The sequence below is a fragment of the Curcuma longa genome, chromosome 7 (assembly GCF_044706935.1).
Source record: "Curcuma longa cultivar G26 ecotype Majalengka, Jawa Barat chromosome 7, ITB_CL_G26_1.1, whole genome shotgun sequence".
NCBI lineage: Eukaryota > Viridiplantae > Streptophyta > Magnoliopsida > Zingiberales > Zingiberaceae > Curcuma > Curcuma longa.
Genome location: NC_133867.1, coordinates 6,767,171 through 6,794,410, shown reverse-complemented (window position 1 = coordinate 6,794,410; position 27,240 = coordinate 6,767,171). Strand labels below are relative to the sequence as shown.

General features: G+C 37.2%; 4 protein-coding genes and 1 pseudogene across 5 annotated transcripts; 1 reads left to right on the top strand and 4 right to left on the bottom strand.

The window, feature by feature from the left end:
- Window positions 1-1,366: 1,366 nt before the first annotated feature.
- Window positions 1,367-7,774, bottom strand: LOC141831601 (hexokinase-3-like). Its single transcript, XM_074718992.1, has 9 exons — window positions 7,301-7,774; window positions 4,561-4,711; window positions 4,301-4,483; window positions 3,316-3,390; window positions 2,816-2,971; window positions 2,600-2,698; window positions 2,378-2,505; window positions 1,989-2,070; window positions 1,367-1,912 (listed from the first exon to the last, which is right to left on the bottom strand). Exons 1-9 carry the CDS (start codon window positions 7,570-7,572, stop codon window positions 1,559-1,561), a joined length of 1,500 nt encoding a protein of 499 aa, XP_074575093.1. The 5' UTR covers window positions 7,573-7,774; the 3' UTR covers window positions 1,367-1,558.
- Window positions 7,775-12,444: 4,670 nt separating this feature from the next.
- Window positions 12,445-21,968, top strand: LOC141832418 (uncharacterized). Of its 2 annotated transcripts, XM_074719924.1 has the most exons (5): window positions 12,445-12,763; window positions 12,852-12,905; window positions 12,981-13,040; window positions 13,519-13,660; window positions 21,766-21,968. In XM_074719924.1, the coding sequence occupies exons 1-4, from the start codon at window positions 12,464-12,466 to the stop codon at window positions 13,654-13,656; spliced, it is 552 nt and encodes a 183-aa protein (XP_074576025.1). In that variant the 5' UTR covers window positions 12,445-12,463; the 3' UTR covers window positions 13,657-13,660; window positions 21,766-21,968. The 2 variants fall into 2 exon arrangements, with proteins under 2 accessions (XP_074576025.1, XP_074576024.1); XM_074719923.1 differs by lacking the exon at window positions 21,766-21,968 and having other exon boundaries at window positions 13,519-13,731.
- LOC141832545 (uncharacterized) lies at window positions 15,664-18,357 on the bottom strand. Its single transcript, XM_074720040.1, has one exon. It carries the CDS (start codon window positions 18,355-18,357, stop codon window positions 15,844-15,846), a length of 2,514 nt encoding a protein of 837 aa, XP_074576141.1. The 3' UTR covers window positions 15,664-15,843.
- A 295-nt stretch (window positions 21,969-22,263) lies between the features above and the next one.
- On the bottom strand, window positions 22,264-22,647 carry LOC141832544 (cytokinin dehydrogenase 1-like). The gene has a single exon (XM_074720039.1). The coding sequence runs from the start codon at window positions 22,645-22,647 to the stop codon at window positions 22,264-22,266; it is 384 nt and encodes a 127-aa protein (XP_074576140.1).
- Window positions 22,648-23,684: 1,037 nt separating this feature from the next.
- On the bottom strand, window positions 23,685-26,630 carry LOC141832292 (receptor-like protein EIX2; annotated as a pseudogene).
- Window positions 26,631-27,240: the final 610 nt, after the last annotated feature.

The window sequence follows — 27,240 nt, the reverse complement described above, 5'->3', positions numbered from 1 at the left end:
CGGACTCCTTGTGGGGTTTTGTCTCACGCGGGCGGGGCGCAAGCGTCCGCCATTGGCGGGTAGCGTGCGGCATGAGGATTCGCCGGAGGATTATCTCGAGGGGAGCGGAAGAAGACAAAGGGAGGAGGACGGTCGAGGTGGCGACAAGGATGGGGATGGGGCTCCGCCATGGCCTCCGGGAGCAACACGCAGAGGCAGAGAGAGCTCCGATGGTGGATCCGGATGGAGGAGTTTCTAGATCCGATTAAATAATTAATAAATTAGATATGTGAATTTTTTAATATGGATAATAAAATATTATTTAAATTTAATTTGAATATCAAATTAAATATATATTTATATATATAATGTTTATTTTTAAAAATCAATATTACTTTGTTAATTAGATGGAATGAAAAAAAATTATTAGTAAGAAGATATTTGATTTTCTGATGAATACGAAAATGAAAATGGATATCTGATTGCTCGATGGATATGAAAAATGAAATTGAGATATGGAATGAAAAATGAAATCGGGATAGGAATGAAAATAGAATGAAATCTAACTCAAACTTGTTCATTGTCGAGAGAGTTTTTTTCTACTTCTTTGATCATTCCACTTTTATTTATTTTTTATTTTTCCTAAATTTATATTTTATCAATAAAAATAATATGTTAAATTTATATTTAAAATATGGTAGATTAAGAAGATTAATTTAAAAAATATAGAATTCATGTTAAATTTACAACACATTGAAATTGATTTAATAGAATTTGAATATTTAGAAGGTTAAAATTAGGAAACAATTGACATTTTCAAGAGTGATAGAGTCCAAATAAGTGACTAAGAACTCAAGAATAAAGAGTGACTTTTGGCTTGGATATCGAATGCAACATTACGAGTCACACGCGATTCATGCTCCTTGTGATTTATTAGTGTGACCTACCTCGGACTAACCCGTATTCAAACTAGCCCATTTTTCCCGCCCGCGATCCCAAATAGCCCCACATGCTTCTTTATTTGTAACACCAAGCGTGTACCTCACACACGCAAACAAGAACACCATGATCGAAAACTCGAAAGTGTGAATGTGGAAGAGAAGGTGGAACAAGGAATCATTCAGCCGCGAGTAGCTTCCAACCGAAACCTACAAAGAGTTGAAGAACTCAGAGGCAGTGACAAAGTTTGGACTGGCCCTCTTGTTGTGCACTTCATTTCATCTTGGCTGTCCTCTTGTCCTCATTAGGGTTTAAACAAGGGTTCCCACAATGAGGTTTTGTTTTGTAGGTTTCGCAAAAGGGCAGTCAAAGAAAACATGTATGAGAAACATTCAAAAATTCTATCCGATCGATCGAGGAACAAAACTTGGAGCCATCTCCATGAATACAAAAATAAAATTTGCTTCCCGCCTTTTTCTTTTTAAATTTTAGATATGAACAATAACTTACAGAGCGAAGAAGCGAACAGCTAGAACATTTCAGGAGTGAGATTTCTGCACTATACAAGTTCTTCTTTGTGACTTTGGAACAATTTCTTACATTTGCACAGGAAAAATAATTGAATTGAGAGTTTTGGTATTCATCTTTGGGATGAATATAGTGCAGCAAGCAATGCAGTGCCGATTCCCGGTCCATCTTCTGCAATCCTAAGGACTATACTTTGGGCAACCTCCTCACCTAAGATTTCCAATATGGCCTCATTAAGGTATTCCCGGAACATCGGGTAGTTAATATAAAGGCCACTCTCAATCGCGATGACTGTTCTCCTTGATCTGCCTTGGGTTCTTCCGGTCGATGTGCTTGCATATCCATCTCGACCGATTTTCTTCAGTATAGCAATTATCCCTGCTGCAACTAGTCTGGCAGCTCTTCGGATCACGGTGTTGCAAACTCTCATGACAAGCATTCTTGCTTTCAGAGAAGTATCAGATATCTGATAAGAGTAGAAGTATTAAGGATAGAGGAATCAGAGACCGATAGGAAAGAACAAATTCAAAAGGTTTGTGTACCTCGAAACTTTCTCGGAGGATCCTTCCAACTTCTTGTAAGTCCACAGAGTTATCCTCGAGCATGGCAACCATCAAAGATGTCCTGAACCAGAGAATTTCGAGTTATGGACTCAAGAATCTCCATATTTGTCATTTGAGATCAAATGAAAGAGCAAAGGAAGTTGGATCTTTATAAGCTAACTACTCTTATCACATTTGAGAATTATGCAATTCTAACTTTGAATTCGCATTCTGATTCCTGTAGTTTGTTGAATTACTGTCAAATTATGAGTCGAAGTTAAACCTAGTTTCTCGAAAAAAGTTTGTACTTTGTCACAATTTTCATTAACGTACAAGCAATAATAGAGATTGACAAACATACTACCGGATTTCGAATATGGGTTAGGTACCTCAAGGTAAATGATACCGATAGTTGATGAGTAGAATCTCCGAATATACTCAGTTCATCTGCAATTCTACAAAGAACCCTTCGAACAATTTCACCCAAGTATATTTCTGAAATCAGTTTTGTGAAACCCTGAAGGGGAATGAGTCACATAGTTTAACATTATTTCATGAAATTGAAAATGTATTTCAGTAGAATAGAAGTGAATGATGATCAAGAAGCCTACTTGGTCATTTCGACTTGCACTTTCATTCTCTAAAGCAATATCGTAATCGGTTCTTGGTAGATGCGATGACCAGAAATTTCCCCATTCCATATTGACAACCTAATCGATCGACAAAAAAGGAAATTTAAGTGAACTAGAAGAGATTTTCCACTAAATTGTACAAGAATCAAGCAAGCCAAAGAAAAACATGTGCCTTGACATAAACAAAAAGGATACCATGCCTCCCGAGTTTGTAAGAAGGCCTTGACACTTAATAATGGCATCCATTCGCTCGAAGTAGCATGCATTGGTATCGCTACCAATTATCACAGCAGCTACAGTGTCTTTATCATGATAATGGCCAAGAGCTAATGTACCAACAGAATCATTCACCTGGATAGAAAGAACCCATTTAAAATGAAAGAAAAAAGTCTGAGTAAAAACACAACCAGGAGATAAGGATTGATGGACAGGATTGGGATCTATCATCCAAATTGGAACTTGAAGTGATTCTGTTTAATGATACTTCTTAGGTCACTAAATGCTAGATAACACTATTGAGGCAAAGTTCTCTGAAGAGAAAAAGAAAAAGGTTATGCTAAAATTTTACAATCTCTCATTTCAGATAATGCAATTCTCTGAACATGTTTCAGTTGATACACTTCTCTAAAGATGCAATGAAAGGATGTGCGTAAAATCCAGTGGGCAGTAGCAAATGAAGAAGTCTGAAAACATACCAAAGCAGCTACGTGCATATTCAATCCATTCCTTGACATGGCTTCCTCTAAACATAGTGAAACATCTTTCCCAATCTAAATTACAAGTTGTGTTAGTCATTTTATAAACAAAGGTTCTAAAAAAAGCATGTTATGAAGTGATTTTGAGCTACTAGAACGTTTTACTCCATGCAAAGGAAAAGAATTTTAATCCACTCAGCCTTATTGGATTTAAATTTTTTGACAATTTTATTCAAGTTTCATAAACATTGATTAAACAATTATTTTGACAAGCATCATATTTTACAGCAAACATTTATGCAATGAATTACCATTTAAAATAATTTTTATAAATAAGCATTTGAAATGGTGGTTAGGAGTAAACAATATTGTGTGTAACTCTGAAAATTTTACATCGATGAATCAGCATGTGTAGCACACTTAAATAGCACGAGCTGACAGCAATGTAATGTAGCCATAGTTGAAACAAAACCTAAAATAACCCATATAATAGCATAGAAATTGTTAGTCGTGACATGAACAGGATTGTTTTAAAACAATGATGTCAATGCATTGACTTGCATTAAAAAATCAATCAGATAATAGTCAATTTGGATTCACTATACATTACTCTACTAGTTATATTATAATTAATTATTTGCTAGTCAACACATATTCTGTCTTTAAATATTAATTGATGCCTTATCTTGGAAAACATTCCATTCACTACATAATTGCTTGTTAGTGCTTACATAGTCATGTTTTAGAAGAAAAATATCGCTCTCAAGTTGCAAATATCATATATGAACTAAGAAAATTACCAACTTAGGAATTGGGATCATATAAATGAATGCTAATGGTTAAAAGATCATTCAAGAATAGAAAGAAGCCACCATACAATTAATTAAAAGCATTAAAAATTTTCAGTCGATAGCAAGTTCTTAATGAATATTAAATAATGCATTATTATGAATGAGATCATACTCTTAATAAAAATTCAACTTACAGCATCTTCAACAGCAAAGCCTTTTGTCCAGTTAAGAAGAGCGCCTGAAGAACAAGACACTTGTCTAATAGGAAAAGGAAATGCAAACCCAAGTTCCATCCTGGATTTAGATATTTGCTTAAAATCATTTTCCTCTCTTTCAACAAATTCTTTTAATGCCAGAGCAATGAAATTAAAAAAGTCCTGCATGGAAACAAGATAGAGTAGATTTTATAGGACACAGACAAGGAGAACAATGTTCAAAAGGAAGTCAGAATTACCTCTCTTGTACTGGTCAGCAATTCTGGCGGAATCTTTTTCTGTTCAACTTTATAGTTGATGGTCTTAGAACCTCTACCGTGCAGTTCAACCTTTAAGACTCTGCAACTGGTTGCATCTAAATCAAGAGTATAGTATATTCCATCTTCAGTTCTGTTTAGTAAGAGGAACGTATTAGTTGCACCAAAAAATTCCATTTTAAAAGGGATGGTATAAGTGGGTATCCTTGCATACAAAATTAAGAATTAAACATCCTGCCAAATACATTCATAGTAACATTTATACAATTCATTTTCAACAATAAAAAAGGATTTAGCAGTAACCTAGCTTGCCCAGGGATGCTGCATTGCCCATGTGATGATGTAACAGACAGAAAGGGAAAAAGAGATGGAGTGATGGTTAGGAGGGCAAGTCATAGTCTATACCTCAAAATGTTATATAGAAGCTTAAGCTTGATTTACATCGCACAAATAATTGCTACCATACTCAAGTTGGACAAGCATTAGTGCAAAACATACTGGATGTCACAATGAAGTATATATATCTTATAGACATACAAATAAACACTGATCAAGTAATGAAAGAAGCACGCTGAAGTAAGCATGAAAAACTGTGGATTAGTTGTAACACAAGCTCACACATCAATTTTTATACAAAACTCTGTAAAGCACCAGCACACAGTAAAGAGGGACGATCACAATAAGCAGTTAGTTAGGATATCACTACTAAAATAACTGGTGATAGCATATGTAGCTGGGATAATACTAGAACACCAGATATAATCACAGTGGACAATTGCTACACGCAGAATGCACTCTTGCTCAGAAAGTTAATCTTGATAAACAAACTAGTAGGCAGATACATGTCATCAGTTGAATGATAGAGAGCATAAGTATGTGATTAAGATGAAAAAATTACCATAAAATGGAAATAAGTAATTGACACTCAATAAAGAAGCAACATTCAGGGGAAAGAAAGATTGTCGAATAAAGGAGTAGAGAATAAAAAAGGTAACACAATCATAACTGATAAACTATTCTTCACAAAAATATGCATAAATATTAACCACAGGAACGCTAATTTTCTCATAAGACAAAATTTCATGTTTTCCTATTCTCACACATCCAATATCGTATTACTAACATTACTCAAAATGTAAAGAAACGTTAGTAAACTGGAGCACTTAAGCAGTTGAGTTTCTTAAAGAAATTCTGCACCCAGAATAAAAATTTCTAAATGTTTAATTTGCTAGAATATTAGGTTTACAACTTTGTGGAATTATATAACAGCAGCTCAAATCAATGATTCTCGAGTCCAAATTGATCAGCTCAACCAGTATGCTATTATAACATGAAGAGAATGCAAAGAGCAAAATGGAAAAAGCACAAAGATATAGAGCTGACAAGAAAATTGGACACTATGAATGATGAAAAATCTAATACTACAGGGAGATTCATTGTCAACATGTCTTGACATCCTTCCAGTCTCATCTTATCATTTGCTTTACTCTCCTCGTGGCAAGACATTCCAAGCATCAAAACATGAACTACCTCAATCTATAAATGGACAAAGTGAAATTCCAGACTGAAAAGAGTGATAATCTGTATGAATCATTGTCCTAGCTAATACCATTAAAGTTTATGACATTACCAAAAGAATCAGTAAGATTATCTGCAAATAACCTTATATAAGCTATTTGTTCATTGCATAACCATGATATGTAATACTGTTTCTGGACATAATTTAACAACAAAATTCAATTATTTGTCGACGATGATAAAAGATTCTATTTCTAGTTTTTTAACCACTAAAACTAATTAAAAATATCATTTAATGTTTTTTCTAATATAGGAAAATTTTAGAATTCATGATTTAGAGACTTCTTAAGCAAGAAATTACTTCTATTTCACATACCATATCAGAACAATTATCATTCATTCAGATTTGTTTTTCATTTTTGTCCCTATCATCTCTTTAGATCAATTACTTGAGCACTTTCTCATGCTCATGTTACTGCAACACTAAGAAAATAAAGAATGGAAGTCTCCCTAAATATGGAGTTTAAGGAATAACATAAACTAAGACAATCGAACACATTATAGCAGTACAAAACCAGAAGTATGTAAAATTAACTCCTACAATCAAGTCAGTACAGATGCTCAAGTCTCAGACATTGAGAACCTTATAGAAGGAAAAACCCGTAAATACTTATATACGAGTCCATCTACCCTCGTTCTTGTCAGAACATTAAGACACAAATAACCCACAATGCAGCTATCGGAAGTTCCATGATTGTTATAGTAGCGAGAATAATTCCCAATCTGCGTAGAACACAAATCTATTCAGATCATCAATGCATAGTTATGAAAATTAAATTAGAGTAGAAAAATGAATAATGATGACTGAAAAGGGCATCAGAAGCGCATATAGCAAATTATTCCAAAAGACCAAGCAGCAAAATCAATGGTATAGCATCCTTCTTTGCACGTACAAAACAGTAACTTTCTCCATCGTCCACTGTATGACATAGTATAACATCAAAACAAACATCACTCAAGCACATCTACCAACGCGCAGATTAAACTCGAATCTAACAAAGAATATATTCAAAGAAGACCGTCCCACATGCTTCGAGATCTTATTGAACTTTTTCCAAGCAAGTTCTTGCTATTTTCCTCAAAAGCAAAGCAAAGCAAAACAAAGCTGCAGGAGATAGGGGGGACGGGGAGCGACTACGATTACCCATCAGGAAGGACATCGACGAAGGTGGGAAGCATCTTGAGCTTGCTTCCGCCATCGGAGGCGAGCCCCGCGTGCATCTCCACCACCATGGCGTCCACCAACTGGCGCAGCCTCCCGACCGGGGTGGCGCAACCCGCCTCGAACCCCTGCACCACCTCCACCGCCCTTCCCCAGCGCCACCAACTCCGCGCCCTCCGACCCACCAGCGCCGCCGCGATCGCGCACGTCACCACCGCGCACCCCACCGCCACACCCAACCCAGCCCTCCCCATCCGCACCGAATCTTCCGCGACCACCCAGGACTGCGCCTCGCCCGCGACCAACGGGTCTCCGGCTATCGCCGCCTCGCCGGCGGGGGAGAGGAGGCCAGCGGAAAAGGAATGGAACAGAGAAAGCGACCGCTGGAACGGAACCGAGAGAAAGAGAGAGAAAGAGAGAGAGAGAGAGTGGTGGTGGAGAGAGAAGGGGGTTTATTTAAGGGGCAATTTGGGCAGTTTAATGCTGCCTATTTTTTTCTCCTTTACTTTATTTATTAATTTATTTATTTATATAAAATGTAAGGGGTTGTGTATTTTAGGGACAAAATTTTACTTTGCCGCCCAAAGTTTACAATATTCAACTTTACTTTCCTAAGGCTGCCAGTAACGACAATTTAGCCCCTATAGTTTTGGAGCATCTTTTCAACTTTCCCCTTGTATTTTGTTTATTAATTATGTAGGTCCAAAATTGCATCAATGGAAGGGGGACTCCGAATGGCAAACAATGTAAAGTTTACTTGTAACAAGTTATATTGATTTAAAATGTCACTATATTTGTCTCAATGTCGATCTTTTCCACGTGAATATATTATTAGAGAATTGATATGCAATATGAAAAAATACAGTATGAAACCAATATGACACACTCAACTGCATGACTTATAAGTTCTACTGTATGAATGTGAGATCCACTGCATACAGTATATCATATTGATTTAATATATATTTTTTCATATTGCATATCAGTGTTCTATATTATTATGATATTTAATAATTTATTAAATTGAATAAATACATTGGAATATTATATGTTCAATTCATTAATATATATGAATAGAGATTATAAATTGTTCATATTCATTAATAAATTTTTTATGAAACTTATAAATAAATTTTAAAAAATTAAAACTAATAAATAAATTTTATAATATTAAATTTACTAACCAATTAAATAAGCTCAAAATCTTATAAATTTTAAATAATCAATTAATTTCAAATTAAAATTTTTATAATATTTAAATAAATTGAACTCAAACTCAAACTAAATTAAAAAATTTAAACAATTGTCTAGCAACTTAGATTTGATTAATTTGATTACCTAAACCGAATAATCTTGGACAACATAAACCCTAATTCGGTTTGATTCATTTACCACCCTAACAAAAGTAAACAAAACCTAACAAGTTGTAATTTCCAAGGGTAAAATAGTAAAATCAATTATATTGATGAGCAAAAAGGAAATACGGCGCTCCTTTTTTTAGTTCAAAGCGCGAAAACTAATAATAATAGGGACCGAACTGAAAACATCCTCATTTTTCCAATGACCATTTTGCCCCCAAACTTGTACGAAATCCCGGACGTGGACAGTTGGTCGGCCTTTGACTCGTGTCGGTCGTCGATCGATGGCGACCCCTCGCCGCCCGCCCCCTTATCGCCCCTCTCTCCCCACATTCGCCCTCCTATTTCCACATATTCACCAAATTGCCATCATCCCTTTTCACTATACATCATTTCGAACAATGGCCCATAAAAATCATCACTGCTGTCCCTATAAAATCACACGATTAGATACGTTTTCAAAAGTATTATTAATTTCCAATTTATAAAAAATATTAATATTTAAAAAAAACAATTTACTTAATTCTTAGAATTTTCTCCCATCATCATTCCCATCCATCCTTGGCGTGCGAAGAAGCACTGGGGCAGGATCGTAATTTGGAGCAAAAGGCGAGGGTAGCGAAGGGAAGCGGCACGGCCACAGTTCGCGACGTAAAAGAACAAACGCGGAGGAGCGACGATGGGGAGCCGCTGTGCGCTATTTTGCCCGCGCACTCGGCCGCCGCGCACCCAGAGGAACCCGCGTGGGTCCGGGGTGGGACCCAGAGCCATGCGGAGAGGTGGCTGCGTGTGGGTCGGGGAGTTGGGCGCCGAGGCGGGAGAGGGCAGACGTACGAGACAGTTGTCTTCCGCTAATTCCAGCTCAGCGAGCGGTCAGAGCGCGCAGAGCCGTACGATCGCACAGCGTCGCCTCCCGATGCACGCAGACAACGCGAATGATTATATTATCATATATCATTAAATATTGTAGGGGAACATTTCACAGGAGACCTCAATATTTTCGGAAATTGCATCTCCATTCTTCGCATTTTCAAAATTGTCTATAATTTTTTCTGTAATTGCATCGCTGGACACCCTTTACACTTCTAGTATTAAAAAATTACATAAAATTTTCAATAATAAAGACACCTTTTTTATCTTTTTTAGGAAATAAAGTTCTCTTTTGAAATTGGACAAAAATCAAAAGCGTACTCATATTATATAAATTATCAAAAGGAAGCCATTTAAAAAAAAGTCAGAAGGATATTAATTAGGTGTTTTATCTCTAAAATATTATTTATCTACAAAGTTATTTTAATAACTACGCTTAATTGCTAAAATGTATAGAAACTATTATATAGTTATTATAATTATTTTAAAATAATTTTAATTAATTTAAAATTATTTTGATAAAATTTAAATAATTTTTACTAAGTTGGTAAAGAATATTTTAATACTATAGTGTTCAAAATTTATAATTTAGGGTTTAAAATTTTAAGATTTAGGATTTAGACACTACTCTAAATTACTCGGTAGTTACTATTTTAAAATTTTTAAAATTTAGTCATAATATATAGAAGTTATTCTACAATTATTCTATAGTTGCTACGGTGTACGGTGTGTATAAGCTACTTGGTTGCTATTATTACATTAAAAAATAATTATTTTACTAAAATCTTAAATCATAATTATAAACTCTAGACACTATTATATCAAAATACCCTTTATCACTTTCTCAAAATTATTCTAAATTGATTATAATTACTTGAAAATAATTATAGTTACTATGTATAGTAACTACTAAATAACTACTATAATACTATAATAATATTATTTTAAATAGTACATGTTATAACAATTAATTGTGGTTACTATAAGTAATGATATTTTTAAGATAAAATATCTATTGAGATACTCTTTTGATTTTTTTTTTTTGAAAAAAAAGATATCCTTTTTAATTTGGGAGGCTCTTTTAATTTTTGCCTTTTAAAATTCACCATCAACACCAATTAATTAAAATTAACACACCGACTCGATTCCAAGTACACTAAAATTTAAAAAGAACTATAAAATATTATCCTAAAGGCAACGTGACTATCACATTGACTTTTGTTCACTTCTCCAAGTTACAATAAACAATGACTATCAGTCGCCCACTAATTAAAAAGATAATCAGGGATGTCTCTTCTTATAATAGTTTTTTCTCCTTAATTGCGCTATAAATAACGTAAAATCCGTGATTAAGTAACTAACTAGATCTCCAGATCCATATCTTGCCCAAGCACGTGTCGAATCTAGGGCATTTCCACTTTGGTGACCACCCAATCATTGAAAAAATCTTTCAGGCATTGGGCCGCATCTTGGATTCGGTCTCCGCATAGAAGCCAGATGGAGAAGCATTTCGCCCCCACCAATGGGTAGACGACACATGGATTACGACTGGTGATAGCGAATACACTTCAAGGTATCGATCTTGTCGTCCGAGACGTGCATGGTGCCGCTTTAGCAGTTGGTCCACCTCCAAGATTTGATGCACTAGATTTGATGCATATATAAGGGGGGAAAAAAAATTCTAACGTCAAATATTCTTAGATTTAGGCATCCTTGGCCCATTAACAAACATGAATGTCTATTTTTTTATTCTAGTTTTAGAATTTTTTTGGATTTCAATTTTAGATTTTTTAGATTTTAATTATTGAGTTTTGAGTTAGGGCATATGCAACGTTAGCGCGTTAATAACACTAAAAAAATAAAAAAAATGCATGTGACAGTGGACCCACCCCACTGCCACATAATTACGATTAGTTTGAAAATATTGAACGCGTTCATTCCAGTGGATCACTCCTCCACGTCACCTTAACGTTCCATTCCATTTCTCTACGTCACTCAAGAAATGCTATTAACGTTCCATTAACGGAGCGTTACAGCTGCTCTTATAGTTGTTTAGTTTGAGTTTTTAAGTAAATTTAATACAAAATTAATTAAAAGAGAATGAATTTTACTTGACAATCAGATTTGCCCAACCCTTCAGTATTATGATGGAATCTACCACTCTAATGATTTTATATGATTAATTTTATGATCATCTGTGACATCGGTAAATTAAAAAATTACAATTGATCATTACGAAAAGCATTTTGTATTTCCTCGACTTCACCCTCGCCATAGAGTGAATGAATTTTACTTGACTAGATTTGTCTTACTCAATTAGTCTATTTAGAGTCAACTGTTAATTTGATTTATTGTTGATTGGAGTCAACTACTTGAATTGATTGGACCATTTAGACCAAATAAGTTGGTCCGGAGCAATTAGGTTTGGCTAACCTATTTGACTTGATCGATTCATTCAAATCAACCAACCTATCTTACGCGATTGGCTTAGCCCCCGGGACATAGCTGAGTTGGTTACGACGCAACAGACTTGCAGAAGAGGACAAGGATTCGAATCCTGGCGAAGCCAGGTAATACCCTCCTGCGTCGTGATCAATTGCAGTTTCTCGATTTACCTTCTCACAGATGGTCGTAGGACCGACCGTGTAGGACCGCTAAGGTGGCGGATTTCACCTTTTGCAGAAGCGATTGGCTCGCCTAACTCGACTAACTATTTAAACCCAACAACTTGCCGGTTCAAAAGGTTTTTTTTAAAATAATTTTATTATTATTATTTATATTGGTTATTTCATAATTGAACCAAACCGGTTCCGGCCTAAGTTGAGGTGGTCGAGTCGAGAGGTCCGGTTCACAGCGACCGCCTTTATCCGAATCTCGAGTTATCCCCTCAAAGGGGAAGCCTCCGAAGCGGGTGACCATGGCGGCCATCTCTGCCCTCTCTAGCTCCCCTCTCTCTTCCTTCATTGCTTCCCGAAGAGCTATCCCTCGTTCATCTCCCCGCCTCGCTCCTTCCCTCTCTCCTGTGCCATCTCTTCCTTGCCGTCTGATGTCGAAGCCGCTACTCGTCTCGAGGAGGGCCACGGCCGAAGGGGAGGCAGTGGCCCTGGCGGAGGACCAAGCCGCGGAGACAGTCGTGGCCGCAGCGACGAAGGAGGGAGAAGATGCCACGGTGGCCGTCCCGGTTTCGCCTTCGGATCTGCTCACCATGCACTTCCAGGTTCGCCATCTTCGATCTCGTTCAAAAAAAAAAAAAATCAATTTTTATTAGGGTTTCATGTGGGGTTCCTTTTGTGCTCGGATTGAAGGCCGAAGGAACAATGGATGAATCGGCGATTCCTGCCGTGAGCAAGGCATTACAGGTTGATCAACTAACTCAAATTCTATGATTTTTGTCGTCGAAGTTTCCATTTTTTTTGTTCTTCCACTTTTCTCAGGGATCGGAAGGAACCAGCGATGTGAGTGTTCGAGTAGATGAGGGCATTGCCATTGTCGAGGTACGAGCATATTGATCCTTGAATTCTCTTTTTTGCTGTGATGAAGTTAAATCACTTGAAATTTGAATTCATACTTAGTTTGTTTAGAATTAGTCCATAAACTATTCTTGAGTTAGGGTTGGATGTTGCCTTTGCAGATAAGCCTACAAATGGATGTTAAATTTACTAAACAAACAGCTCTCGCTTCTATGATATCGAGCTCTTAGGACGATCACTCACTCGTGCACGCACTTTGTTCATACATTTTGCGTCTGTTCATGTTAACTCAATGGTTCAAATCTCTAGTTGTATCCTAATATTCATGTGAAACTCCATCATAAGAAAATCAAGGCAAATGAAACAGAAATGCTTAGCCTTATTTCTGCCTTTTTTCAGTTAAATATTTCAAGAAGTCGAGTTCTATTACCTTATCATCAAAATGGTTTTGTACCAAGTTGATTCTTCTTGACAATGCATTAGGTTTTTTTGTATTCTGCAGTTGACAAAACAAACCACAGTGCAAGCAACTGGAGTGGCTTCCAACCTAGTGGAGATCATTCAAGGAGCAGGCTTCAAGCTACAAAGCTTAAATCTAAGTTTTGTCGACGAAGAGGATGCTGCTGTTGCTGTCGGTTAATCTTGTAAGTCGATTAATTTTTGTGTTTTTGCCTTTCTATGAAGAATGAATTGGCCAATGCTTATAACTCTTGTTTGCTTGATGAAAAATTTAACATCCTATTCAGTAATCCTGTTAAGTTTCTTTCCCTAGTCAGTCAGTCAGACCGGTCAAGCCGGTGAAGTCGGATGGACTAGTCAGTCTAGTCTAGTTCAGTCCAATTGAGTGAGTTTTAGTGGTCCAATTTTCTAATGCATTTCGATATTACAATCCAAACAACAGAGGGAGCCATCTTCTAATGTTTCGAATAGTGAGACAGTAGAACATAGTTGTTAACTTATTCATTTGAAGTTCAGGCAGTAGATGATGCTGGAGTTTACTTAGTCATAGTTCATATCTTGTTGAAGATCCTCTGTACAGGAGCAAGAATGACCAGGCGATTGTGGAGACGAATGGCGATTGGTTAGGTAACACGATCGATGCCTCGTTGACGGAGTTGATGTTCTCAGGGTTGAAGTACTTGGCGACCTCGAGGCAGTACAGAACCTTGTCGTCGGAGACAAATTGTTCAGCTCCGGCGGGGTCTTTGGGGATGAAGGGGAAGGAAGTCATCCAGTATTTGAGGAATCCGACTTTGTTGATGTTGATGAAGCCTTCTTGGAAGTCGAAGGTGGCTGAGCCATTGTCTGGCAGTGAGATGATGGACTCTGCGTGCGCCGTGTAGGCGGCGACATCAGTGTTGACAAGTCTGATACACTTCACCTTCATGGGCAAGGAGGAATCGAGTGAGAATGGAGCAGTGTAAGGACCCTTTGCGAGAGAGATTATTATTGGAACACTAATCCTTTCCTTCCAATACCGACTAATCTCCTCAAACACTTCCCTTGTCTCTGTTGATGGCAAGTCATTTACCACAATATCAGCATCCCACACTGCCTCCTGCAAGTTAGTAACAACCTTCATCGATCATGTTTAAGCAGAAACCATCCTTCAAGATCTTCAGCATACAGAATTCGATCACCGAGCCTCGCTTCCACATGCTTCAAGTAGGCGGATCGCCTGATCAACCGGCGCTGAATTTATGACCTCAATCAGATGCTCAGCCGTGGATCAATCAACTGACCGGCCAGGCCTCCTCCATGTCCTTATCTGAACCTTGTTGCGGAGATGACCATAGGCATAGCCTTCCTTCCGCGCCATTGGAGTGAAGATGACTGCCATTCCTTTTGACAACGCCGACCATCTTCTCTCAAACAACAAACTCTCCAGTTCTGCGCAATTATTATTTCATTCAGCAAATCATAAGATCTCGTGAAGCAGTAGCTGTCAAAATGAAGGAGCATACCTTCGATGTAGAGAAATTGGGGAACTTTTATGAAGAAGTAATCTTTATGCCTCGTCCTAAACCCTAGAATCCGAAACCAACCAAATGCATATATATCTCCACATCCAAAAAGGGGGAAATCAATCGACCACCAACCCTACCTGTTTCTGACCAGATTAGAAAGGCGAAGCACGAGCAAAGCGGGGATGGCTTCGGGACCGCCATCAGAGGCAGGCGTTCTCATCGATCCCAACTAACAATGTGGGCGATTGATTGATTATTCATGCCCTCCGACTTCCGAACAACCAAAAGGGCCAGGGACCCCCAGACGAAGCGGCCGTGGAGGTGGTTGAACGCCTTCGAACTCCCAATTAACTGAAGCTAGAGCAAAGGGAAGCCGATCGGGAGAAGCCCCCAAGTGAACAAGTGCTGGATATTATAGCGCATGCATTTGATATTTACTCAAGAGGATCAATGCTAATGGGGCACTATATATCTAAAATAGGATTGCAAATATTTGACCCAAAAAGGGGTGTCTTGATCCCTGATAAACTTTGTTATCTTTGTAGAGAAAAAACACATGAACATGGAGATCACATGTTCACAACATGAATGAAATTTCACAATTCAAACTAGAAAATATAGACATATATGGTATGGAGGTTGATCAGTGTCTCACACATATGTTTGAGGAAATTAAGAACTTATGGATAAACAATATGGTTTGACTTAAGCACACTATTCATACATGATACATAATTTAAATACTAATGTCAACCTTAATCCATTACAACAACCTTGGTCTTAATATCATAAAATTACAAGCTCTTATTGTATACATAAATTCTAGAATAAATTTAGGCCTATTTAAGGCTACGTTTTGATTACATATATGTAAACCAATTGTAAATCCTGTCAATGAGTAGGATGTATTTGATTCTTGTGCTCCTCTTGATCATAACTGCACCCATAAATCCCCAGAAGCCAAACACAAATCCAGGAGCAAACCCAATAAAATACCAAATTACTCCATGCTCATCATCTTCATGCATGTCCACTTCTTCAACTGCATTGTTGCCTGGGCACTTGGTTTGAAGTGGCTCCCCACAAAGCTTAGGATTGTCGATGTAAGACAAGTTGGTGAAAGTTTGTAGCTGAGTGCCCGTTGGTATTTTCCCAATAAAATTGTTGTAAGATAAATTTAGGGTGCCCAAAAAATTTAAATTAGAGATGCTTGGAGGAATTCTACCCGACAATTGATTCTCTGAAAGATCAAGTGATTCTAGTTGACTCATAAGACCAATCTCATCTGGTATGTTTCCTGACAAATGATTCGAAGACAAGTTGAGAAAGCGAAGGCCATGGAGCTTTGTGATCTCTTTTGGAATGCTACCTGAAAGATTATTGTTTGAGAGGTCAATACTGGTGACAACTGAAAGCAAAGTGGTGTACGGAAGTTCTGAATTCTTAGCACTTATGATAACACTCTCCAAGTAATAGTTGACACCATCATATAATGGAGCATATTCATTTTTGTTCTGACTTGCCATCATGGAGCTAAACATGCCAAAACTTGGAGGCAAAGAGCCAAAGAGATTATTGTGAGCCAAGTCTAGCACTTGGAGGGATGGCATTAGAGAAAGCTGTGGTTGAATTGCGCCAGTAAAATTATTTGACCTTAGAGAAAGCACTCGCAATGCTAATAGTCCACTTCCAAACCAATCGGGTATAGCTCCGGATAGTTTATTCCAACTCAAGTCAATAACTACAAGTTCATTGCAGTGTTGTAAAGTTGAGGGAATTGTACCAGATAAATTATTATTATTCATGTGCAGTGATTGTAATCCAGCTAAAAGCCCAAATGTTCTAGGGATGCTGCCGGATAATTTGTTGTTGGAAACATCAATGACCGCTAGCGCTGATGCATTTCCCCAACAATTTGGGAGTATTCCAGATAACTCATTGTTGGCAAGGTTCATAATTTGCAATACTCCGTTTGTACAAATGGAAGATGGAATGCTACCATTCAGTTTGTTATTGGACAGAAACATATAGGAAATGTTAAACTCACCGGACATGCTTTTAGGAATTGGTCCAGAGAAGGAATTGTAAGAAAAGTCCAAATATCTCATCCACCGTTGCATTCTCGGTATGAAGCCTCCAAAGCTGTTGTAAGATATATCCATGTAATGCAACTTTGTGAAATTGGCAAAGTGGGCTTCTGTAATGTCTCCAGCCAAGTAGTTTGAAGATAGATTTAAGAACTCTAATGCAGACAATTTCCCCAAGGATGCTGGAACTGAGCCACTCAATTGATTGGAAGCAAGGTCAAGATAAGTTAATCTTTGAAGTCCCTCAACATGTCTTGGGAAAGGACCACTAAGCTGATTGCTTTGCATGTTAAGATAAGAAAGTTTATTAGTTCTGCATCTTGAAACTTGTTCAAAGAATTCAACAATTCTCCCTGTTATACTGTTATATCTGAGAACAATTTCACTCAAGTTGCATAGACTTCCTAAGGTACCAGGGATCGATCCACTTATGTTGTTACCAGAGATATCGAGAAATTCTAACCGGAGGAGATTTCCAATTGAATCTGGTATCTTTCCACTAATCTGATTATCTGATAATCCCAAACTTTGCAATGCAGTTAGATTGCCAATAGTCTCCGGTAAGCCTCCAACAATTCTATTACCAGAAAGGTCCAGCATTGACATTTTACTCAAGTTTCCTATGCTTTTCGGTATTACACCTTCAAGACCGTTATAACTGAGGAACAAGCCTTTAATGTTTTTGAGGTTTCCAATATCTTCTGGTATCTCTCCGTCGATGTTATTATAGTTCAGGTACAGGAAATGCAGATTTCTGAGATGGACAAAAGATGTCGGTATTTTTCCAAAAATCTGATTACCAGATAGAGATAAATAACGTAGATGGGAGAGATTGCCAAGTTGGTGGGGAATTTCTCCTCCGAAATAACAGCCCGAAAGGTCCAAGTCCTGCAATTGAGTTAAAGATCCAATGGAGCCAGGAATTGGACTGCCGTCAAAGCCGTTCCCACTTATATTTAAATACTTCAAATGCTTCAAATGAAACAATGAAGGATGCACCTCGCTTCTGTTCAAAACAATACCAGATTGCCAGATATAAATAAAAGAGAGGTCAAGTTTGATAACATGACCTGTGATGTTGTTGCATCCTACACGTTCCCAACTGCAACAGTCGACGCCCTCCCATGGAGATAGCACTCTATCGAGGACAGGAAAACCACTTCTCACACTCAGCAGAGCCTTCCTTTCCTCCTCTATGCACAGTTGCAAAGATCCAGAAACAAATAAGAGAGAAATCCAGAAGAGATAAAGAAGAAGAAGCTTGAGTGTAGCAGCAGCAGCAGCCATGAGATGAAAGAGATGTTGCACAAAGAGTAGTTCAAAGGCAGATCAACAAGAACTCACGAGTAGCATTTTTCTTCCTCTATATATATATCCCTTATTTAATTTGTTCAAAATTAACAGGAAATTTCATGGAAGTCACCATCGATCAGAGTTAGTGCTTGCCTAACTATTCCTATTGACTAACTTGCCTCTACAGAGATTGTCTTGCATATCTTTTTCATGATCTCATCACTTTCCACTTGCCACAATTTTATATTCTTCTAACTTTTAACTTCAGGGTCAACTCCACACACCATGTGGAAGAAGACTTGGAAAACAAAAATCTGATGGTCAATTCACTACAGTAGTGATATATATCATTCCAAGTCTCTTTCTTTTAAGATTAAAAAAAAAGAGAGTAGATAACTGGTAGAGAGATTCCACCTACTGAAGTAGACAACAGCCATGAGATGTTGAAACGAAGAGTTCAAAGGCTGCAGATCAACAAAAACTTTACCAAAATTTTATAGAAAGCCGCATCAAATTTTATAAAAAACGTACGTGACCCCTAGTTAATGTGAACTGATAGCCTTTCCATATTGAGAAAATATCAACGGGTTGTGATTGGGTTGTCGGGGCAATGGTGCAACGGTAGGATATCCGGGTTGTGACCCAGGGACCCGCGATTCGATCCCCAGCTATGGTGTGTTTGCAGGAATTTTTCTTCAAATGGGGAACGCAATCAAAGGATGTTGGGTATCTGGATTGGCCGCCGTATGCGCTTTCCGATTTATCTTGGTGGTCGGTGGGCAACTTCCGGGCTGGCCACCCAGTGTTTAAAAGAGAAAATATCAAGACTTGAATGAATTAAACGGTTCTGAATAAATTTAGTGTTCGCCTTGATAATAACTTATTTATATTTGTTCAATATATACAATGTAAATTATATGAACAAGTTTGCATAATTTATTAAATTAAATAAATAATCTTAAACGCATATATATTCAGTTTGTTAATGTTCATGAATAAATATTATAAATTATTTATGAATAATATTCATGAATAAAATTTGTAAATGATATTCATTAGAATTGTTGAAGTGACCAAGGGTCGAATCTCGACGATGTCGAGATAATGCCCTCCTCCGTCGTGATCAACTGTAATTTTCCGATTTATCTCCTCGCAGATGATCATGGAGCTGATCATGTGAGGCTACTAGGATAATGGATTCCACCTTTTGCCGAAGTAAATGATATCTATCAATAAAATAATGCAAGAGGGTATTTTTTTATTGAAATTATTAAAATGGTGTACCTTTTTTTATTAATTATCAAAATTTTAAAATATTTTTATTTTTATTATTAAAATAAAATATTTTTATATTAAAATAAAATAACTTGATTAAAATTATCCAAACTTATTAAAATCACTTTAACATAATTAAAATAGCTTAAATATTTTTTATTATAGTTACAAAAGTATTTAAGTGATTTTAATTATATTAAAATAATTTTAATCAAGTTTGAAAAAAATATTTTATAAGTAAAATATAAGATGTAGCAATTTACTATATGTAGCAATTACGGAGAATAGCTGCTACAATTTATTACCGTTGCGTTCCTTTTCTTCTAAAAAAGGTGAAATCCGTCACCCCAACGGTCCCACACGATCGACCCCACGACCATTTGTAAAGAGATAAATCGAGAAACTGCAATTGGTCACGACAATAGTGTTGCAATAAGAATATTATTAAGATAAAATATACGATGAGATTTTTTTAAAATTTTTATCCTAAATTTTTAAAAATAAAATAGGAATTTGACAAAGTTTAACATATCCTTGATGTGGTTGAGCTCTTTAAAAGGTCTAGATGTCGATAAAATTACTTGATTGATGAGATGAGGGCAGAAGAAAACTAGATTAGTTGCATTTATTAATATTGGTGGTGGGATAATTAATGGGGGGAAAACATTGAGTTAATATTAATTTCATGGCATCATCATAAATTAATGACTATTTCATCCTTAATTACAAATGCTCCGTCGATGTAAACGATGCAACCTAAAAACATATCAATATCCACCAAACATAATTTCTCTAATTAAACTGGAAACTTTTATGTAATTCTGTTCTGTCTTAACCAACTCAGTTATATTTTGGAGCAATTGAGTGAACATTTTTTAAATTCAGATTAGAATAATAAATATAGATAAATATAAATTCAGATTAGAATAATAAATATAGATAGTTTTTCATTAAAAATACTTAGTATAACAATTATATATGCCCAATAAAATTACTCTATCTTAGTCAAAATTGTTATATAAAATATAATTATATTAATATATTTTTTATCAACTCGATTAAAATTATTTTTAATATAACTATAATTGTTATAATGTGAAATAGTTTAATTAAAATTGATTTTTATATATTGCAGAACTATATTTATTTTTCTTATAGGTAAATAAATTAAAGTATGTATAACCTAAAACGAATTTACAATCGTAAATGAGCATCTCCAGGCCAAACTCGCATATGAAACCAATGATAATTGCTGCGATGACACCGTAGTAAAAATATTTTCAAATAAAAAATAGGACAAGATGGTCTTCGCAAAACACATTGCGAGTTTTTTGTGTGATTCGATGTGAAACTTGACCTGCAAACAGATTTTTGTGGAGAGTAATTAAAACAATCTGCACAATGTTATTGTGCTCAATTTGTGTCACTTACTCCAGTCTTTCAAAAATGTTTTTGCTAGTCTTGCAAAGCCCTGGGTGGTTCTACTGCGAGTTGACCCACCCAGTTGGAACTGGCCTCTGGCTGACTTTTGCGCCTGAGCGAAGCTCGACCTGTTGACACCTATAGATACTGGATCGAATTGATGTAGCAAGATAACTATGTAAGGCAAGCATGTTAGGATAACTCAATCGGAAGGCCGAAAAACCTTTTATGCTAGATCTCCAACTATCATTGGAGCAAGATCAGTTTAGTTGTTAGGTTTTTCAGAATGTTTCTTCTGCAATTCACTTGCGAGGATGATCCTCTTCCAATTACCAGACAACAGAAATTAACAGGATTGCATAACAAGTTTTGCATCTGAGACAATTATAGGACATGGTTGATCTCTTTGCACATGACACTCCTATCACATCTATGATATCGAGAACTTAGGATGATCACTCACTCGTGAACTCACTTTGTTCATACATTTTGCGTCTGTTTATGTTAACTTAATGGTTCAAATCTCTAGTTGTATCCTAATATTCATGTGAAACTCCATCATAAGAAAATCAAGGCAAATGAAACAGAAATGGTTAGCCTTATTTCTGCCTTTTTTCGGTTAAATATTTCAAGGAGTCGAGTTCTATTACCTTATCATCAAAATGGTTTTGTACCAAGTTGATTCAAGGTTTTTCTATTCTGCAGTTGACAAAACAAACCACAGTGCAAGCAACTGGAGTGGCTTCCAACCTAGTGGAGATCATTCAAGGAGCAGGCTTCAAGCTACAAAGCTTAAATCTAAGTTTTGTCGACGAAGAGGATGCTGCTATTGCTGTCGGTTAATCTTGTAAGTCGATTAATTTTTGTGTTTTTGCCTTTCTATGAAGAATGAATTGGCCAATGCTTATAACCCTTGTTTGCTTGATGAAAAATTTAGCATCCTATTCAGTAATCCTGTTAAGTTTCTTTCCCTAGTCAGTCAGTCAGACCGGTCGAGCCGGTGAAGTCGGATGGACTAGTCAGTCTAGTCTAGTTCAGTCCAATTGAGTGAGTTTTAGTGGTCCAATTTTCTAATGCATTTCGATATTACAATCCAAACAACAGAGGGAGCCATCTTCTAATGTTTCGAATAGTGAGACAGTAGAACATAGTTGTTAACTTATTCATTTGAAGTTCAGGCAGTAGATGCTGGAGTTTACTTAGTCATAGTTCATATCTTGTTGAAGATCCTCTGTACAGGAGCAAGAATGACCAGGCGATTGTGGAGACGAATGGCGATTGGTTAGGTAACACGATCGATGCCTCGTTGACGGAGTTGATGTTCTCAGGGTTGAAGTACTTGGCGACCTCGAGGCAGTACAGAACCTTGTCGTCGGAGACAAATTGTTCAGCTCCGGCGGGGTCTTTGGGGATGAAGGGGAAGGAAGCCATCCAGTATTTGAGGAATCCGACTTTGTTGATGTTGATGAAGCCTTCTTGGAAGTCGAAGGTGGCTGAACCTTCGTCTGGCAGCGAGATGACGGACTCTGTGGGCGCCGTGTAGGCGGCGTTGTCGGTGTCGAGGAGTCTGATACACTTCACCTTCATTGGCAAGGAGGAATCGAGTGAGAATGGAGCAGTGTAAGGACCCTTTGCGAGAGAGATTATTATGGGAACACTAATCCTTTCCTTCCAATACCGACTAATCTCCTCAAACACTTCCCTTGTCTCTGTAGATGGCAAGTCATTCACCACAATATCAGCATCCCACACTGCCTCCTGCAAGTTAGTAACAACCTTCATCGATCATGTTTAAGCAGAAACCATCCTTCAAGATCTTCAGCATACAGAATTCGATCACCGAGCCTCGCTTCCACATGCTTCAAGTAGGCGCATCGCCTGATCAACCGGCGCAGAATTTATGACCTCAAACAGATGCTCAGCCGTGGATCGGTCGACTGACCGGCCAGGCCTCCTCCATATCCTTATCTGAACCTTGTTGTTGCAGAAGGGCAGCGAACACACTGGACGATGAAGGTCCCCATCAGATTTCCCGCGGCGCATAGCCTTCCTTCCGCGCCATTGGAGTGAAGATGATTGCCATTCCTTTCAACAGCGCCAACCATCTTCTCTCAAACAACAAACTCTCCAGTTCTGCGCAATTATTATTTCATTCAGCAAATCATAAGATCTCGTGAAGCAGTAGCTATCAAAATGAAGGAGCATACCTTCGATGTAGAGAAATTGGGGAACTTTTATGAAGAAGTAATCTTTATGCCTCGTCCTAAACCCTAGAATCCGAAAGCATCAACCACGGGCCTCTTGCTGTTAATGGCGCCTCAAGCATTAAGGACCTCGTCACTCCAGTGAATTCAAACCAACCAAATGCATATCTCCACAGCCAAAAAGGGGGAAATCAATCAACCAACCCTACCTGTTTCAACATGATTCAAGATTTTGAATCTTGATTGTGCCTGTGTTGGCAAAGATCATGTAGAATGCATTCAACACTAATATACCAAAAAAAAAAAACACATCAACATGGAGATCACATGTTCGCAACATGAAGGTTGATCAGTGTCACACACATGTTTGAGGAAATTAAGAACTAGTGGATAAACAATATGGTTTCACTTAAACACACTTTTCATACATGATCCATAATTTAAATACTAATGTCAACCTTAATCCATTACAACAATCTTGATCTTAATATCATAAAATTACAAGCTCTTATTGTATACATAAATTCTAAAATAAGGCTACGTTTTGATTACATATACGTAAACCAATTGCAAATCCTGTCAATGAGTAGGATGTATTTGATTCTTATGCTCCTCTTGATCATAACTGCACCCATGAATCCCCAGAAGCCAAACACAAATCCAGGAGCAAAGCCAATGAAATACCAAATTCCTCCATGCTCATCATCTTCATGCATGTCCTCTTCTTCATCTGTCACTCCATCATCAATGGTTGGGTTGTCGCCTGGGCACTTGATTTGGAGTGGCTCCCCACAAAGCTTAGGATTGTCGATGTAAGACAAGTTGGTGAAAGTTTGTAGCTGAGTGCCCGTTGGGATTTTCCCAATAAGATTGTTGTAAGATAAATTTAGGGTACCCAAAAAATTTAAATTAGAGATGCTTGAAGGAATTCTACCCGACAATTGATTCTCTGAAAGATCAAGTGATTCTAGTTGACCCATGAGACCAATCTCATCTGGTATGTTTCCTGACAAATGATTCAAAGACAAGTTGAGAAAGCGAAGGCCATGGAGCTTTGTGATCTCTTTAGGAATGTCACCTGAGAGATTATTGTTTGAGAGGTCAATACTGGTGACAACTGAAAGCAAAGTGGTGTACGGAAGTTCTGAATTCTTAGCACTTATGATAACACTCTCCAAGTAATAAATGAAACCATCATATAATGGAGCAGATTCATTTTTGTTCTGGCTTGCCATCATGGAGCTAAACATGCCAAAACTTGGAGGCAAAGAGCCAAAGAGATTATTGTGAGCCAGGTCTAGCACTTGGAGGGATGGGATCAGAGAGAGTTGTGGTGGAATTGTACCAGTGAAATTATTTGACCTTAGAGAAAGAACTCGCAATGCTGATAATCTCCTTCCAAACCAATTGGGTATAGCTCCGGACAATTTATTCCAACTCAAATCAATAACTACAAGTTGATTGCAATGTTGTAAAGTTGAGGGAATTGTACCAGATAAATTATTATTATTCATGTGTAGTGATTGCAATCAAGGCTAAAAACCCAAATGTTCTGGGGATGCCACCAGATAATTTGTTGTTGGAAACATCAATGATTGCTAGCTCTGATGCATTACCCCAACAATCTGGGAGTGTTCCAGATAACTCATTGTCAGCAAGGTTCACAATTTGCAATTCTCTTTGTGTACAAATGGAAGACGGAATGCTGCCATTCAGTTTGTTATTGGACAAAATCAGATAGGAAATGCTATACTCACCAAACATGCTTTTAGGAATTGGTCCAGAAAAGGAATTGTGAGAAAGGTCCAAAAAATCAGATTGCATTGGTGGAATGAAGCCTTCAAAGTTGTTGTAACTCAAATCAAACGAACTTACATCCTTGAAGCATTCTGAAGAGCGCGGCAATATCCCTCTCATATGATTGTGAGAAACATTTAGGTCATTCCCGATAAGCACAATCTCCAAAACCAATCAGGAAAAGCATCTGATATTCCATTATTTGATATGTCTAGGTTAAATAAACTGGTTTGGTTCCGCAGCCATGGAGGAAATCTGGGTCCCAAGTTGCAAGAGCGCATTAAGATATCTCTTGCTTGAAATGGAGGAAGCCAATCTTGGCTCACTTTGACCGACAAGTTGTTGTTAGATATATCCATGTAATCTAAATTTGTGAGATTGGCAAAGTGGGCTTCTGTGATGTCTCCAACCAAATGGTTTGAATGTAGATTAAGATCTCTAATGCAGACAATTTCCCCAAGGATGCTGGAACTGAGCCACTCAATTGATTGAACCAAGGTTTAGATAAGTTAATCTCTGAAGCCTCTCAAAATGACTTGGAAAAGGACCGCTAAACTGATTGCCATGCAAGTAAAGGTGAAAGAAGTTTATTAGTTCTGCATCTTGATAGTTGTTCAAAGAATTCAACAACTCTCCCTGTCATACTGTTATAAGCGAGAGATCAACTGTACTCAAGTTGCATAGACTTCCTAAGGTATCAGGAATCGATCCACTTATGTTGTTACCAAAGAGAAGGAGGTCTTCTAAGTGGTGGAGATTTCCAATTGAATCTGGTATCTTTCCACTAATCTGATTAGGATATAATTCCAAACTCTGCAATGCAGTTAGATTGCCAATAGTCTCCGGTAAGCCTCCAACAATTCTATTATAAGAAAGGTCCAGATTGACATTTTACTCAAGTTTCCTATGCTTTTCGGTATTACACCTTCAAGATCGGTTATAACCGAGGAACAAGCCTTCAATGTTTTTGAGGTTTCCAATATCTTCTGGTATCTCTCCGCTGATGTTATTACTGCCCAGGTCCAGGAACTGCAGATTTCTGAGATGGACAAAAGATGCCGGTATTTTTCCAGAAATCCAATTAGAAAATAGAGATAAATGACGTAGATGGGAGAGATTGCCAAGTTGGTGGGGAATTTCTCCTCCGAAATCACAGTGCGAAAGGTCCAAGTGCTGCAATTGAGTTAAAGATCCAATGGAGCCAGGAATTGGACAGCCATCAAAGCCATTCCCACTTATATTTAAATACTCCAAATGCTTCAAATGAAACAATGAAGGATGCACCTCACTTGTGTTGAAAACAGTAGATCATGCCAAATATAACTAAAAGAGAGGTCAAGTTTGATAACATGACCTGTGATGTTGCATCCTAACACGTTCCCAACTGCAGCATTCTTCGCCCTTCCATGGAGATACTTGCTTATCAACATCAGGGAAGCCACTTCTCACGTTCAGCAGAGCCTTCCTTTCCTCCTCTATGCACAGTTGCAAAGATCCAGAGAGAAATAAGAGAGAAATCCAGAAGAGATAAAGAAGAAGAAGCTTGAGTGTAGCAGCAGTAGTAGCCATGAGATGAGAGAAATGTTGCACAAAGAGTAGTTCAAAGGCAGATCAACAAGAAAATAGATGATCCATGGAAGTCACCATTAGGATTCATTTCTTGCCTAATTGACTGAATAGACTTGGAAAATAAAAATCTAATGATCAATTTAATTCTTCGATAGTGATTTTTCAAAAGAAAAATAATCTGAAGAAATTCCTACCAAAATAAATATATGGGTATAGAGATAATTGTAGACTAGCAACATTTTCTCCCTTATATAATTTAGATAAATTAATAGGAAATATATGATCCATAGAAGCTACCATCAAAATTAATATCTTGCTTGGCTATTTCTATTGACTTGGAATGACTTGGAAAATAAAAATCTAGGATAGTGATTTACATATATCATCATTCTAAGTTTTTTCTTTCAAAATAAAGATTTGGTAAAGAAATTCCTAGATAATTGTATAGAGTCTAATGTACACTTTAGCAACATTTTCTCCCTCTCTCCTTTATATAATTTAGTTTTAGATAAAATTAACAGGAAATTTATGATCTATGGAAGTCACTATTGCTTTCTATTGACTTGGAAAACACGATTAATCCAATGATCTATTCACAACGTATATCATT

Bases quoted from the DNA above. Each gene is read 5' to 3' on its own strand.
- LOC141831601 (XM_074718992.1), bottom strand. From the start codon at position 7,572: ATGGGGAGGGCTGGGTTGGGTGTGGCGGTGGGGTGCGCGGTGGTGACG. The intron at 2,699-2,815 runs GTATCCTTTTTG...TCGATCGATTAG, and splicing joins TTACAAACTCGGGAGGCATG to GTTGTCAATATGGAATGGGG. The intron at 1,913-1,988 runs GTACACAAACCT...TACTCTTATCAG, and splicing joins TCCTCCGAGAAAGTTTCGAG to ATATCTGATACTTCTCTGAA.
- LOC141832418 (XM_074719924.1), top strand. From the start codon at position 12,464: ATGGCGGCCATCTCTGCCCTCTCTAGCTCCCCTCTCTCTTCCTTCATT. The intron at 12,764-12,851 runs GTTCGCCATCTT...CTCGGATTGAAG, and splicing joins TGCTCACCATGCACTTCCAG to GCCGAAGGAACAATGGATGA. The intron at 13,041-13,518 runs GTACGAGCATAT...TGTATTCTGCAG, and splicing joins AGGGCATTGCCATTGTCGAG to TTGACAAAACAAACCACAGT.
- LOC141832545 (XM_074720040.1), bottom strand. From the start codon at position 18,357: ATGGCTGCTGCTGCTGCTACACTCAAGCTTCTTCTTCTTTATCTCTTC.
- LOC141832544 (XM_074720039.1), bottom strand. From the start codon at position 22,647: ATGAAGGTGAAGTGTATCAGACTCCTCGACACCGACAACGCCGCCTAC.